This window comes from Dermacentor andersoni, chromosome 6 (genome assembly GCF_023375885.2).
Source record: "Dermacentor andersoni chromosome 6, qqDerAnde1_hic_scaffold, whole genome shotgun sequence".
In the NCBI taxonomy this organism is placed as follows: domain Eukaryota; kingdom Metazoa; phylum Arthropoda; class Arachnida; order Ixodida; family Ixodidae; genus Dermacentor; species Dermacentor andersoni.
Genome location: NC_092819.1, coordinates 25,567,340 through 25,582,303, shown reverse-complemented (window position 1 = coordinate 25,582,303; position 14,964 = coordinate 25,567,340). Strand labels below are relative to the sequence as shown.

General features: G+C 43.0%; 1 protein-coding gene across 1 annotated transcript; it reads right to left on the bottom strand.

The window, feature by feature from the left end:
* Window positions 1–821: 821 nt before the first annotated feature.
* On the bottom strand, window positions 822–14,946 carry LOC126521721 (pyridoxal kinase-like). Its single transcript, XM_050170463.3, has 9 exons — window positions 14,635–14,946; window positions 14,447–14,501; window positions 14,040–14,144; window positions 13,869–13,952; window positions 13,732–13,766; window positions 11,098–11,183; window positions 7,866–8,136; window positions 2,259–2,325; window positions 822–1,071 (listed from the first exon to the last, which is right to left on the bottom strand). The coding sequence occupies exons 1-9, from the start codon at window positions 14,719–14,721 to the stop codon at window positions 887–889; spliced, it is 975 nt and encodes a 324-aa protein (XP_050026420.1). The 5' UTR covers window positions 14,722–14,946; the 3' UTR covers window positions 822–886.
* Window positions 14,947–14,964: the final 18 nt, after the last annotated feature.

Here is a 14,964-nt window from a genome sequence, read left to right as displayed (position 1 = left end):
TGAAAAAGTATTCAATTGCACAAGTTATTAGCCATGCTACATATATTGTTTTACTCACATTGGGAAAAGTAGCAAGTTTTCATTCAGAGGAGGGCTAATTGCCGATGGAGCTTGATGGGCGAAAGGACAGGGAATCGACTGTAGAGGATATGCGTATTACGTATAGACGTAATACATAATATGCTTAAGCGAACAAGTAAATGAATGTGCATCTAAGCATTTCCATATTTGCCAATGTGCATGACACAAGCAGGGTTCATGCTCAAACAGTCTGAATGCTTTCGTGCATTATGCTTACTGTCCCGCATTCTGTAGTTGAGAGAGATTTTGGTTGATTCGTTACGCTTCATTCTCTCGACTGCTCCAGTGATTCTTTAGCACAATATGTTGCCTTGAAAGTTTTAAGTTGGCATGCAGTCTGTTTGTACCTGAACATATAGTAGAGCGCAAAATTGACATAGAGTTGTGTTCTAGTAAAATAAGCAATTTTCACCTCGCCAGCAGTGCTATACATTATGACTGCACAATGCATGCAATTGCATGTTGTTCCACAAAAGCAACAAACAGTTCACGTAATTTTCTGCTCAGGTCGCCTGTAATGCCCCGTAGCTTTGGGTTTCCTTAGCCTCTAAAGGATGCAAAGGCACCCGTAATGTATGAAAGGCAACCGTCAGGTTCGATGTCTTTGATAACAACTTAGAACAGCTAGCACACCTTGTCCATGTGCAGTAACACGCTGTGATGGCTGCTGTGCTACTGTTGCAATGAAAGAAGAAGGTTCTAAAACTAGCATCTTGGATTTTGCGCAGTGGTTCCAACAGTACTACCAAAATGTGGGGCTTTATTTTCATCCCCCAGAGCATTCCTGGTTCACTGGTGGCATGTGTCAGAAGATCTTGATGGCTCGGATGTCCGAGTGTGGGTTCTCGATGTGCTCTTTGCTCTGTACCAGGCGTAGCTCCAAGAGGGCTGCTGCTGCTGCTGCTGGAGCTGCGGGCTGAGCGCCTCCTTCCACCTCAGATCCTGGCATAGAGCCAGCTGCAGCTTCACCTTCTTTTTCTTTTTCCTTCTCTGCAACACAAGGCAAATTGTAGAGTCACGAACCTGGTCACCAAAGCTAAAGAGCATTGGGGGCTCAGTCAGTGCTTGGTAGGGAGGCCACATGAGAATTACGGGTGCTGGTGGCCCTTCAATTGCTACAAAATTGTTCAGCTGTCTACCCTGAGTGGGGTGTAATGGGGCACCCACAGTAGAAACCTCTGCTCATTGAAATTAAAGGTGAATAGTATATTGAAATTAGCAAATCTGCAACACCATCAAAGTGGAGAGTGCAGAAGTCTACAAGCCTGCTCCATGGCTTCCAAGATTTACAACACTGCTCTAGGGTTGCCTCGATGCTTGCCTGAAGCCTACATACACCATGTGCCTGCGTTCAAACTGAAGTCCCAGCACAAGAATCTGCAAACATCACAGCCTTCCTGAATGTTCTGTTGTTGAGATGTACATCTTTGTAGGAGTTCCTGACTCATGCATCCGATGAACCAGACAACTACAAATTTCACCATGTTACCAATAGCCCACTTGGAATGAATTTGCCCGCTCGCAGGGCCACAAAGTGACAAGGATTACTGAGCAGAGCACAATGGTGTTCAAGTGAATACCAATCTTGAGCATTGCTTATGTAAACACTGGTTGTATGATCGGGGCTGCTAGGTCATGCTAGGGTAGATTGCAGTGGAGTTGCTTAGTGCAGTCATTGGCTCGGTGGCCGCTGTGTCTGTGTCCTTCTTATAGGGCAATTAGGTAGTTTAGCTTACCCTCCAAGTAGCACCATTTTACTACATATTCAAAGCAGTGAAGAAAAAAGCCGACGGAACAATGCGAGTACTGCATTATCTGCTTTTTGTATCACTGAACGACAGTATTTATTTCATTGTTTAAGTACTATACACGAACTGGCCCTAATCGTACTGTTTTTACTTATTACTATGCACACTTTTCAACCCTCATGGCATGCCCTTTATCAGTGATTATATTGTACTTCAGCAACAAACAGTTGTTGAAACAAATGAACTGCACTGCGAGTTGCCTCTGACATGGCCTGTTCCTACATTGAGGAGAACTGTCACACACGACTTGGCTTGTGCCGGAAAATTGCCTTAGCAGTCAATTTTCCTGAGTTACTTACTTATAAACTGCAGTTAACTGTGGAATAACAAACATGCTTGACAGCAGGAATGAGAAATAGCACAACTTACCTGACGCATGCTTGAAGGTCTTAAGCAATACACCCTGAACAGTGGCCACAGCTTTTTCCAATGCCTCCTATATGAAAGATTGCAAAGCAATGTCTTAACGTCAATAAAAAATTGCTCTGTGAAACCACATTATCTCCAGCCACAAACAATGAGTCACTGCCTATTTAATGGGTGGAGCAAGAAAAACTCTCGGGACAGTTATGAGTGTGCAACGAGATTGTTTAAGCGTTAGCTGTGGTACAAGCTAGGTGTTTTCGCTCCAGATCTCGAGCTCGCTGATTCACTTGGCAGTCTTAAGGTCTTTCCTCCATTACATTTCAGTGTAAAGGATGTTTTATAGCGTTCTCATATAAACTATTATGCTCCTATCCGGTGCTCAAGGGCTCACAGACTTTCTAAGCATTATCATCATCAGCCTGGTTACGCCCACTGCAGGGCACAGGCCTCTCCCGTACTTCTTCAACTACCCCGGTCATGTACTAATCATGGCCATGTTGTCCCTGCAAACTTCTTAATCTCATCCGCCCACCTAACTTTCTGCCACCCCATGCTACGCTTCCCTTCCCTTGGAATCCAGTCCATAACCCTTAATGACCATCGGTTTTCTTCCCTCCTCATTACATGTCCTGCCCATGCCCATTTCTTTTTCTTGATTTCAACTAAGATGTCATTAACTTGAGTTTGTTCCATCCCCCAATCTGCTCTTTTCTTATCACTTAACGTTACACCTATCATTCTTCTTTCCATAGCTCGCTGCATCGTCCTCAATTTCAGCAGAACCCTTTTCGTAAGCCTCCAGGTTTCTGCCCCGTAGGTGAGTACTGGTAAGACACAGCTGTTATACACTTTTCTCTTGAGGGATAATGGCAACCTGCTGTCCATGATCTGAGAACACCTGCCAAACGCACCCCAGCCCATTCTTATTCTTCTGATTATTTCAGTCTCATGATCCGGATCCGCAGTCACTACCTGTCCTAAGTAGATGTATTCTTTTACCTCTTCCAGTGCCTCACTACCCATCGTAAACTGCTGTTCTCTTCTGAGACTGTTAAACATTACTTTAGTTTTCTGCTGATTAATTTTTAGACCCACCCTTCTGCTTTGCCTCTCCAGGTCAGTGAGCATGCATTGCAATTGGTCCCCTGAGTTACTAAGCAATGCAATATCATCAGCGAATCGCAAGTTACTAAGGTATTCCCCATTAACTCATCCCCAATCTTCCCAATCCAGGTCTCTGAATACCTCCTGTAAACACGCTGTGACTAGCACTGGAGAGATCGTATCTCCCTGCCTGACGCCTTCTTTTATTGGGATTTTGTTGCTTTCTTTATGGAGGACTACGGTGGCTGTGGAGCCGCTATAGATAGCTTTCAGTATTTTTACATACAGCTCGTCTACACCCTGATTCCGTAATGCCTCCATGACTGCTGAGGTTTCGACTGAATCTACGCTTTCTTGTAATCAATGAAAGCTATATATAAGGGTTGGTTATATTCTGCACATTTCTCTATCACCTGATTGATAGTGTGAATATGGTCTATTGTTGAGTAGCCTTTACGGAATCCTCCCTGGTCCTTTGTTTGACGGAAGTCTAAGGTGTTCCTGATTCTATTTGCAATTACCTTAGTAAATACTTTGTAGGCAACGGACAGCAAGCTGATCGGTCTATAATTTTTCAAGTCTTTGGCGTCCCTTTTCTTATGGATTAGGATTATGTTAGCATTCTTCCAAGATTCCGGTACGCTCGAATTCATGAGGCATTGCATGTACAGGGTGGCCAGTTTTTCTAGAACAATCTGACCACCATCCTTCAACAAATCTGCTGTTACCTGATCCTCCCCAGCTGCCTTCCCTCTTTGCATATCTCCCAAGGCTTTCTTTACTTCTTCCGGCGTTACTTGTGGGATTTCAAATTCCTCTAGACTATTCTCTCTTCCATTATTGTCGTGGGTGCCACTGGTACTGTATAAATCTCTATAGAACTCCTCAGCCACTTGAACTATCTCATCCATATTAGTAATGATATTGCCGGCTTTGTCTCTTAACGCATACATCTGATTCTTGCCTATTCCTAGTTTCTTCTTCACTGCTTTTAGGCTTCCTCCGTTCCTGAGAGCATGTTCAATTCTACCCATATTATACTTCCTTATGTCAGCTGTCTTACACTTGCTGATTAACTTGGAAAGTTCTACCAGTTCTATTCCAGCTGTCGGGTTAGAGGCTTTCATACATTGACGTTTCTTGATCAGATCTTTCGTCTCCTGCGATAGTACTGGTGTCCTGTCTAACAGAGTTACCACCGACTTCTATTGCACATTCCTTAATGATGCCCATAAGATTGTGGTTCATATCTTCAACACTAAGGTCCTCTTCCTGAGTTAAGGCCAAATACCTGTTCTGTAGCTTGATCCGGAATTCCTCTATTTTCCCTCTTACCGCTAACTCATCGATTGACTTCATATGTACCAGTTTCTTCCGTTCCCTCCTCAAGTCTAGGCTAATTCGAGCTCTTACCATCGTATGGTCACTGCAGCGCGCCTTGCCGAGCACGTCCACATATTGTATGATGCCAGGGTTAGCGCAGAGTATAAAGTCTATTTCGTTTCTAGTCTCGCCATTCGGGCTCCTCCATGTCCACTTTCGACTATTCCGCTTGTGGAAGAAGGTATTCATTATCCGCATATTATTCTGTTCTGCAAACTCTACTAATAACTCTCCCCTGCTATTCCTAGAGCCTATGCCATATTCCCCCACTGACTTGTCTCCAGCCTGCTTCTTGCCTACCCTGGCATTGAAGTCGCCCATCAGTATAGTGTATTTTGTTTTGACTTTACCCATCGCCGATTCCCTATCTTCATAGAAGCTTTCGACTTCCTGGTCATCATGACTGGATGTAGGAGCGTAGACCTGTACGGCCTTCAATTTGTACTTCTTATTAAGTTTCACAACAAGACCTGCCACCCTCTCGTTAATGCTATAGAATTCCTGTATGTTACCAGCTATATCCTTATTAATCAAGAATCTGAATCCTAGGTCTCGTCTCTCCACTAAGCCCCGGTAGCACAGGACGTGCCCACTTTTCAGCACTGTATATGCTTCTTTCGTCGTCCTAACTTCACTGAGCCCTATTATATCCCATTTACTGCCCTCTCTTTCCTCCAATAGCACTGCTAGACTCGCCTCACTAGATAGCATTCTAGCGTTAAACGTTGCCAGGTTCAGATTCCAATGGTGGTCTGTCCGGAGCCAGGGATTCTTAGCACCCTCTGCTGCGTCGCAGGTCTACGCTGGCAATGAACATGCAACAGTGCTCAGAGCAAGGCATGACTACCAGCACTCCCAACACCGTAACGTTGAACACCATCTGGTTAACGTAATGCAGTGGCAAGCACTTGTGCTTCTGCTGACTCACTGAGGGAAAAGTGAGACATGACCACGACACAGCAAAACTTTCATGGTACTGCAAGATGCAATTCGTGATTTCGCTGCACATGATACCTGACGTGGTGTCAAATGCCCACGCTACCACTGATTCACAAAAGGGAAGGCGAGGCATCACCCCAACATGGCAAGACTTCCACAATACTACGGGTGGAATTGGTGGGTTTCGCTGCTCTTATTCACGAAGGTGGTGTTGCAGGGAACCAAGCAATGTCAAGTCACCGAACGCTCCTCTCTCATTGGTGGAAGCACCCAACACCTTCCTCCCACACCTCTCTGACTGCGGATGGGACCAACGTCACGAAACTGAGCAATGAGCTTAGAAAAGCTAACACTTAAAACAAAAAATTTCACAGGAAATTACGAAAAATATGTGTTCTGCATTTCCCATTATAATACACAAAAGCGTTGTTATGGCATCGAGACACAACTACTCCACAGGATTGCGTTATTTGTGGTGAAAAAATGAGAGCTCTGCCCATTCAATGACTGAGTGTGTAGATAACAGAATACAGAACAAAAGGATAAGCTCTCCCTAGCACGCCCATTTGGCAGGTTGACAGGCACTGTTTTCATATCAGGACAAAAAGCACTCCTCAATGTAATGTATTGCCTGATAAGAGAGAGGAAGGTGACTACTTACTGTATATCTGAAGTGCAAAAATAGTAAGCAATTCATACAAAAACCAAGAATACAAGCATGCTTGAGTGTCTCCTGTATAGTGGTTCCATAGAGATTATATATGTCTAGACTAAAGCACCACCCACACCTGGACAAAGCCACTTCACAAAAATATGCTGCTTGTGTTGATAGGACAATGCACTGCCTCCTCAATGGCTGGAGCACAAAAGAATAAGTAAATATGTTTGAGGACAGCACGAACGGTTAGCACTTGTTAACCGCAACTATTCCGGTGTGACATACAAGCAGCTGTACAAAATATAGCTTTGCTGTCAGGGCAAAACCATTCCACAGAGCCCCACGTTGACTGCAGCAAAAGTGGCAAAGCAATGCCTTCTAAATTACCGGCATTAAAAAAAAAAAAAGGAGAAAGGAAGGAAGAATGATCATTCGAAAGAAACCACAATGGACTACATTATTATGGTAAGAAAACTGAAAGGCCATTAAATGACTGTATCACTTGTTTTTGTATGTGCATGTATATGGTCATATTGCGCTTAGTTTTCACTGACGATCTTAAGTGAAAAACAGGACGTGGACGTACACAGCGCAATATTGCGCTACGTATGTCCACATCCTGTCCTTCACTTAAAATCGTCAGTGTAAAACTAAGCGCAATATAACCATGAACGTTCACCAACTAGCCCCCTTCATTGCTTTACTAAATGTGCATGTATGTTTGTATATTTATACAAATCCACATACATGCTTCTAAAGTCACCTATTATGACCTTGGCAACTTTACCTCAACACATGTAAGCAGACATTTCGTCAACATTCCTGCAATATCACTTGAAACTTACAGGACCTCTATACAATGTTCAAATGGCACGAACAACATGCCATGGAGCTCCGAGTTTTTTTCATCATAGACATGCCAAACACAGCCATTTTATTTTACTTTAAAGCAAGCAGTTATGCTAGTTTAGTGTTATACTTGTCATTCAATGCCAGCATGAGCTGTGCCCTTGTATGACACAAGCAGTAGACATAACACACAATGTCACCACATTAGCAGACACACCATCTATGGTAAGCACCACATAGGTTGAGTAGAGGCCTGTGTTTGTGTTTCTTGTCACATTGTAAGTTACCTTATTTTGCCTACCTGATATGTGTGTGGTGTCAATTTCACAACACACAACATTATATATCCGATATTTATTTACATGTGAATCATGCATTTGCCACAGTTCAGTTGGCTAAAACTTATATGCAATGACATCATGCTGCAAAGTGCACCAGAGATTATAATCTGTAGTTAGAACACAACTGAACTATAAGCAATGCTTTTTTTTAACATACCAATGATCGTATGCATGTTAACTTGAGAAGCTACACGCAGAGCTTGCAGTCAGGCCATTTCAGTCTATACTTGCACTGACATCTTCATTCCCAACATAATGCATGCATTGCATTCTTGACAATTAGAAAACCAACAAAGATGCATCTTTCATGCTGGCCCTGTCACACAGCTTACAAACCTTGAGGTTGTTTGTGCGAGTAATCCAGGCAAGAATGCAGGCAGCCAACAGGTCGCCAGTGCCGGTGAAGTGTGCATTAATGGCAGGAATCTCAATCTTGACAGCGCTGCGTTGGCCTCCCTTCTTGCTACTACCGTACAGGTAGATCTCCTTCGCGGTGTCACTGGGTCGGTACGATGTAAGTACTACAATCGGGATGCCTTTTGTGTGCAAAACATCCATCGCTTCCAGCACCGTACTCTCCGTTGTGATTTGCTTCTCGGAAAGGAGCCTGTAATATGCAACACAGCCATTAGCAAGCTCAGCAGCAACATTTAAAGGGACACAAAAATGAGAAAATAAGCTGAGCTGTATTAGTAAATTATGCTTCTACAACACCAAAAAAGCCACTCTTACTGTGAGAAGCACCTTAAATTATTACAACAGTCAGAAATGGTCTCTAATGTATGATTTTTTTTTCTTTTATTTACAAGTAATGACAACACGCTATTGTAGTGTTACGATGCGCTACACATTTACCAGTTCATTTAATTGTTTTGCAAATGCAAATAATGTCAATGTGCTATTGTGATGGTATAAACCACCACACATGTACAATGTACCACTTTAGTTTGTCAGCACCATAACAAGCTTAATGTCATTTGTTTTTTATGTGCGAAGATGTTCCACCACTCCCCGGTCACCTAACAAATACTGTATGCTTAGAGTGACAACGGAGCGCACTGGGAAAATACGGGCAAGGCAGGAGATGGAAATTCAAGATGATGAGCAAAATGAGAACAAGGTAAAAGCAGGAGCCAACATTTCAACAAGTGGACTTGTCTTTCTTTATCTGCTAGCTGTGCCCTGCCTGAGGTAACACGTTGGGTTTGGCGTTAGTTGGAAACAAGCTGTGTCTTAGCGTAGATAAAGTGCAAGGATAGTTTTATTTTTTTTCCCCTACAAGACCTATCATCACAAAACTGAATTGGCAATGTCAGTGCAAAGGTTTAAAGGTGCATTTTGTTTCGTCCCAGTCGCCATGTCTTTGTCTAATGAGCAGAAGAAAAACATGATCCTTGCCTTGGGAGCTGCAAATGGCAACAAGAGGTAGGCCACAAATATATATCAGTCATGGAAGCATGGCGTTAGACCAAACGCATCGACTTTCATCAGAAGACTGTGTGGTGCAGCGCGAAGCAGCACAGTGAGCAACATCATGTGCAGAGATGAAGCCAATTTTCGCAGAAACGGCCAGGTAAATTTGCATAATGCACACTATTGAAGTGACTCCAATCCACACAGGGTAAAGCGCACTCGGCACCAGTAGCAGTGGTCATTCAATCTGTGCTTTGGAACTTATGCCAGTGCTATAATTTGTCCCATCTTCTTCAATGACACACTGATTGGACAGCGTTACGTGGTTGAAATCCTTGAAGCAGTGGTGGATGAGTTTCTCAGTGAAGTCCTACTGTCACGTCTTCCACTTCTGTGGTACGAGCCAGCACACAGCAGCAGTTGAGCACAAAAGCGGCTGGGCGCGACTTTTAATGCGCAATAGATTGGAAGGCATGGGCCTGTAAATTGGCCGGCTAGGTCAGCTGACCTCTCTCCACTTGATTTCTTTTTTTGGGCTTATGTGAAAGATCACGTTTACATGATCGAGATGGACGTCAGATGAGCTCAAGGCAAAGATAACGGATGTCTGCTGTAGAATCCCAGTGTTGGTCATCAAGAAAGTGACAGAAGATGTGATAAAGCAGACTCAGTGCTGCGTAGCTGCAGAAGGAGACCTATTCAAACACGTCCTCCAGGCAGCAGTTGGTGTCCAACGGCGCTTACGAATTCATACATAATGAAACACTGAAATCTGACGGCCCTAAATGATTAAGCATTTCTGTTCTTACCCAATGAAAAAACCGTCCCTCCGTCCATCCCATAAGACGATCGCTTTCAACATGGCGTCCACAGCAGCGAGTGAATTCACCTGCGTGCTGCCTCTCACTTCAACGCTAACGAAGTGGCGAGAACAGAGCACTCACGGAGCTCTCGGCACATGCCACACTCTGCCGCTTTCGCAGATCGCTTTTAAGATGCAAGCTGCGCCGCTGCTCCAGATGTAGCCGCCGCCAGAGCACAGTTTCTCACAGTTCATAATGGTTCAGTGTACCTAATAAATATTTAATGTATTTCCTTCATTTGCTATATATCCTTGGTAATTTCATCCACATCTGCTGCGAGCTATCTATAACACCAGTGAACATTGCTTCTAATCATCACTTCTTAGTCATCTCATGCAGGTCTCACTTGAAAGTTCGGCATTGCAACCGCGCTTCTCTGTTTCACAGTTCTTTCGTGGTCGTTCTCGCAATTGTACGAAACACACCAGCACACTCTACCACGAAACACCACGTCAGTACTACACAATGCTTACGCACCATTAAGATAACTCGCAGAGGAGATTCTGCGCGGATGATTTTGTGCGTAAGACAACTCCCAGAGGAGATTCTGCGTGGATGATGTTGTGTGTGTGTGTGCATGCACGCGTGCGTGTATGCAGACATCTCGATTTCCAATGCGCCTTATTTATAAATGGTACATTTACTTTCTTAAACACATCGCTTTTGCCTTTTCTTTACATGTGAGTCGCTTGCCTGCCTGTTTATTTCACTTTTATTTTTTGCCGTGAACTTTTTTTTGCAGCATGTATACACAGTTATCACAGGACAGTCCTGGAATTAGGAATAACCAAGAAGTTTTGTGAACAAGCATCTGAAAGCTTTACTTTGAGCATAACTGGAGTTTATAAGGCTGATAATTAAGTATGTTAATTGCTGTTACAGTTCTTTCTTATGATACAGCTTGAATGCTGTCTAACGCAACCTTTGTAGCACTAACACAATTAATTATACCAGTCATAGATGCATAGTGTGTGTGTGTGTGTACGTGTATGACTGTCCCATTTCAATTTGGAGTCTAGAATGCTTCACACATATTTTTAGCTGGATATAAGCACAATACGGTTCACTGTGTTATAACGAAATCGCATCTGGCACAAAAGTACCTTTGTTATGTCCAATATTTATTATAAGCATATATTTGTTACAAGTTGATATCGACAAGAACTTTTTAATTTACTTTGTTACATCCGAAAATTTGTTATATCGAAGTTCAACTGTACGGTGAAATTCACCTACCTTTCAACCAACATGCAGCAAACAAGACATATGGTCCAAATATAGACTATACTCACTCTAGTTCAAACTGGTTAGGTGTGACCACGTCGGCCATGCCAATAAGGCGATCTCTGTAGATGTTCACTTGGCTTTGAGGCACATACTGTAAGATAAAAAGACGGAGGCAGGTGAGCAAAATGCTTTTACAAGGTAAATTAAAGGCTTCCTCATTGATATAGTTAAATCATCAATATAAATATTTCAGCTGAACCAGTAAAGAAGCCAAGAAGGCAACTTTAATTTCACAGCTTTTTGTTCACAATAAATTATTGTTTGTACTTGTCCCTGTACGTTGTCACACATGCTAGAGAAATAATACATTCACGGATTTACCACAGTCGACTTCCGTTAATTAAACCTTGACGGTACCAACAAAATGCCAAAACAAAACACTGATATTTGGCAGCATTTGCCCGAGCCTAACACGCCCCGAATCAAACGTGCACCCACTTTCTATGGGTTCAAAATAGAAAACTAACGTAAGAATGACACTAAGGCTCCTAAAAAAAGAAAATGGAAATCTAATGCAGCCCCGATTTTGTTTAGAACTGCGATCGGTTTACCTAGAGTCAGCTTCGCCACAATACAGCGGTGCTATGCGGTAATGCATACGAATGCTGCAAATGCGATTTTGTTTTCGTATCCGAATGCGCCAAGCAGGCAGTTTTCGCCCAAATTTCATTGGAAAACAAAAGGCACGCATTAGAAACGGATAAATACCGTAATTAGACATTGTGGGCTACAGTTATTGCTGGAAAATCTCCATCTGGCCAAAAATGTACGTTTTAAACGAAAGATGACGTGCGCTCAACACATTCACTGTTCCCTAAGCTCCGCCGAGGCAGACGCTGGCACTAAAGGGGTTGTTAGTGGGGTCACCATAGAGGTCAGGCACACGCGTTCTGACTGGTCAAGTTAGAATTTTTGGGATCGAAATAACGATCATTTGGGCCCACAGAAATGCATGAGCGCCGGCCAGAAACTTCGGTCGGAATCGAATTAACCGAAAATCGGATTAACCGGAGTCGATTCAACTGAGGTCGAATTAACTGAAGTCTACTGTATCACGTTGCAATAAAACGTGAACTTGAGAAAACAAGCTAGTAAACTGATTTCTCTTTCCCAGTTTGCCACTGTGTGAATCAGTGTGACGATTCATTCACAGGGGTTTATGGCATTCTCAATAAATCGCACCGGGGCACCCTGGGGCAATGATGATTGGATGAGACGGTGCAATTTGTTGAGGATGCCTTTAGTATTGGGGCCAGAGGACTCTTAGCACTCAGCTATGCTACCACATACCACACATCTTGCTTTCAAGTAATCAATCAATAGAGAAGTTGGACTTTATCGCTTGTCACTTGTGTTTCATTCCAGCCTGACAGCCCAACTAGGAATTGGCACAATCGCCTGTAGATGGATACTTGAGGTGCCGAACTTTTTCATTAGGGCCCTGATAATTCTAGCTGTTATACTGTGCACCAAACCAAAGGTTACACTGTGGACAGGAAGCAATGAATGTATGTTACTAACAGAATCTTGTGAGTGTGCCGGTGCCATTTTTCAGATAAGGTAACTGCGCTAAAGTGATGAGCACAGCAGCAGGGATCCTCCTCTGGTATGAACAGAGCAGTTTTCTGTCACATAGACACGTGCCACCCTTACTTCTTTGGCAGTTTGCTTAGTTAGGTTATGAAAAATTAAATGTGATATTCACAGCAATAAGAGAAGAAAACAAATTAGAACATGGTTGCTTTCCCTTGTCATATTACTGCAATTGTAAATGGAAATTAATTTTACCAGCAGCACTCAGAAAATACACAGAAGCTGCCATTTCCTCTTTAACTTAGCAAGTCTAATGCTCTTAAATACTTCAGGGATCTTGCTTAAGTTTGCAAAAAGGTTTCTTTGATAGACTAACAGCAGCAAACATTCAAGATAAGGTTTCCTTTTACAGTGAATTTTATGTGTTCTTTGTTTCAGCAGTGTGACATGAGATGCTGTCTGGTATTCCTATGAGGACCTCAACAAAACAAGCACAGGCATATAAGTGGGTCAAGAACCACCAGCTAGTGTGTTGTATGTGACTTAACACTGGCACGTTAAGTCACAATAAAGCTTAAGGGCATTTAAAGGAACACTCACAAGCATTTTCTACCATATATACCACAAACTGAAATTTTGAGCATAGCAAGAAATGGGGCAACATTTAAAAGGGACAGAGATGGCCTCAGCAGAGCAAAAAGGAAAATTTGGTTCAATATGCCTTGGCTAACCCACACAATGCATTTGAGTCAAAGGTTCAATTGGGGCCAAGCATGTGTGATTGGGACAGAAGGAAGGCTGATGGAGCCAGCCTCTTGGAATAGTTGCACTATTCAAAAATAAATGACAACGTTGATAACATACATTTGCCAATTAGTTTTTGGTTTATTTAGCTGCATAAACAATTAAGCCAAATATGATCCTTTATTTCCCGTGCAAAAAATTATGAAAATATATATGTCAGGAGAAGAACATCATTCTTCACTACTTTAAGTAGTGATGCTTGAACTAGTAAAACAATATATATTTTGGTGTCATTTGAAGGCATTTACGAGATGTTTTTCACTGCAGTTAACACACACTGGATGATACACAGCAATACTTACTAGCTTCCCATTATCTCCCATTACAGGATCACACACTGCAAATAGTGAAAAAAAAAAAAACATTTCAAGGTTAGCAAGTAATTAATACTGCTAAGATGTGAATTTGGTACATGTGACATTGCTTTATGGCCACTTACCATACATTAATGAAGAATTTTCTTGCTTTAACTGTTGTACTATGTCGGCTACCTTGTTGAGAAACGAATCTGAGCCGACATAACCTGAAAACAGGGTGTGAAAAACTGTGAATGCTACACTTACATATGCAATTGGGTACATCAAGATTCAATGCAAGAACACATGTGTACCTGTCAATATGTGCGTGTACTTGGTTATTCTGTTCAGCCTCAGGCCCTCGTAAAGGTCTTGAAGCTCTTCAGCATTCAGTACTTGTCCTTTGTAGTGTGGATATCCTAGAAGACATGGGTGCATGGTCTTTTACTTTTTTTCTAGGTTATATATATATATAGGATACTCAGCAAAAAATTAAAAAGAACGCCAGCTGTTTAAAAACCGACTGAGTGACTCATAATATGCCGCCCAAAAATATACATATAATAACAATGATGATGCGGCAATTTTTTTTCTACTTTTCTATGAGATAAGGCGTGCAAGACTGAGTGACGCTTATCTTTACCAGCGCCTCCTGTCTTTACATAGCGATCGGCATGGCGCCAAACTGGGAAAAAGAAAGAAAAGAAAAACGCTGGCTCACCCGTGTGGTTGGAGAATTGTACAGAGTTGATGAAGTCCACTTCAAACCCGAGTGTCTGTCGTGTGAAGGAATTTAAAGGGCATTGCAATCAATGTTCTGTCCAGGTCTTATTCATGTCTGTGTATGGAAGACCGTGACGATCGCGAACGTATGCAGTATATTGAAAATGATAATGACCCGGGACCCACCTGAAGAGGAAAACAGGCACTCTTGTTACCGACGTATCCCGAAATCACATGGCTTTGTATGGACAGCACACGGTAGTCGCGAGCCATCGGTCCGGAGCTAGCTGGGTTCCTCTCGTCAATTCACAGCGGGCGGCTCGTACACACAGCTCGTCGCTGCCTCGGCGAGCGTCACGCCCGATAGCAGCCAGGCGTCAAGCAGCACACGGCAAGACACGTGACGACAGCGACGGCAATGAAATGGGGCCCCGCGCCTCCGACAAAAATGCGGCGAGCGCACCACGGAGCCGCCGAAACCCGAGAAACGAAACCGATGCTGACTCCGCTGCAGTT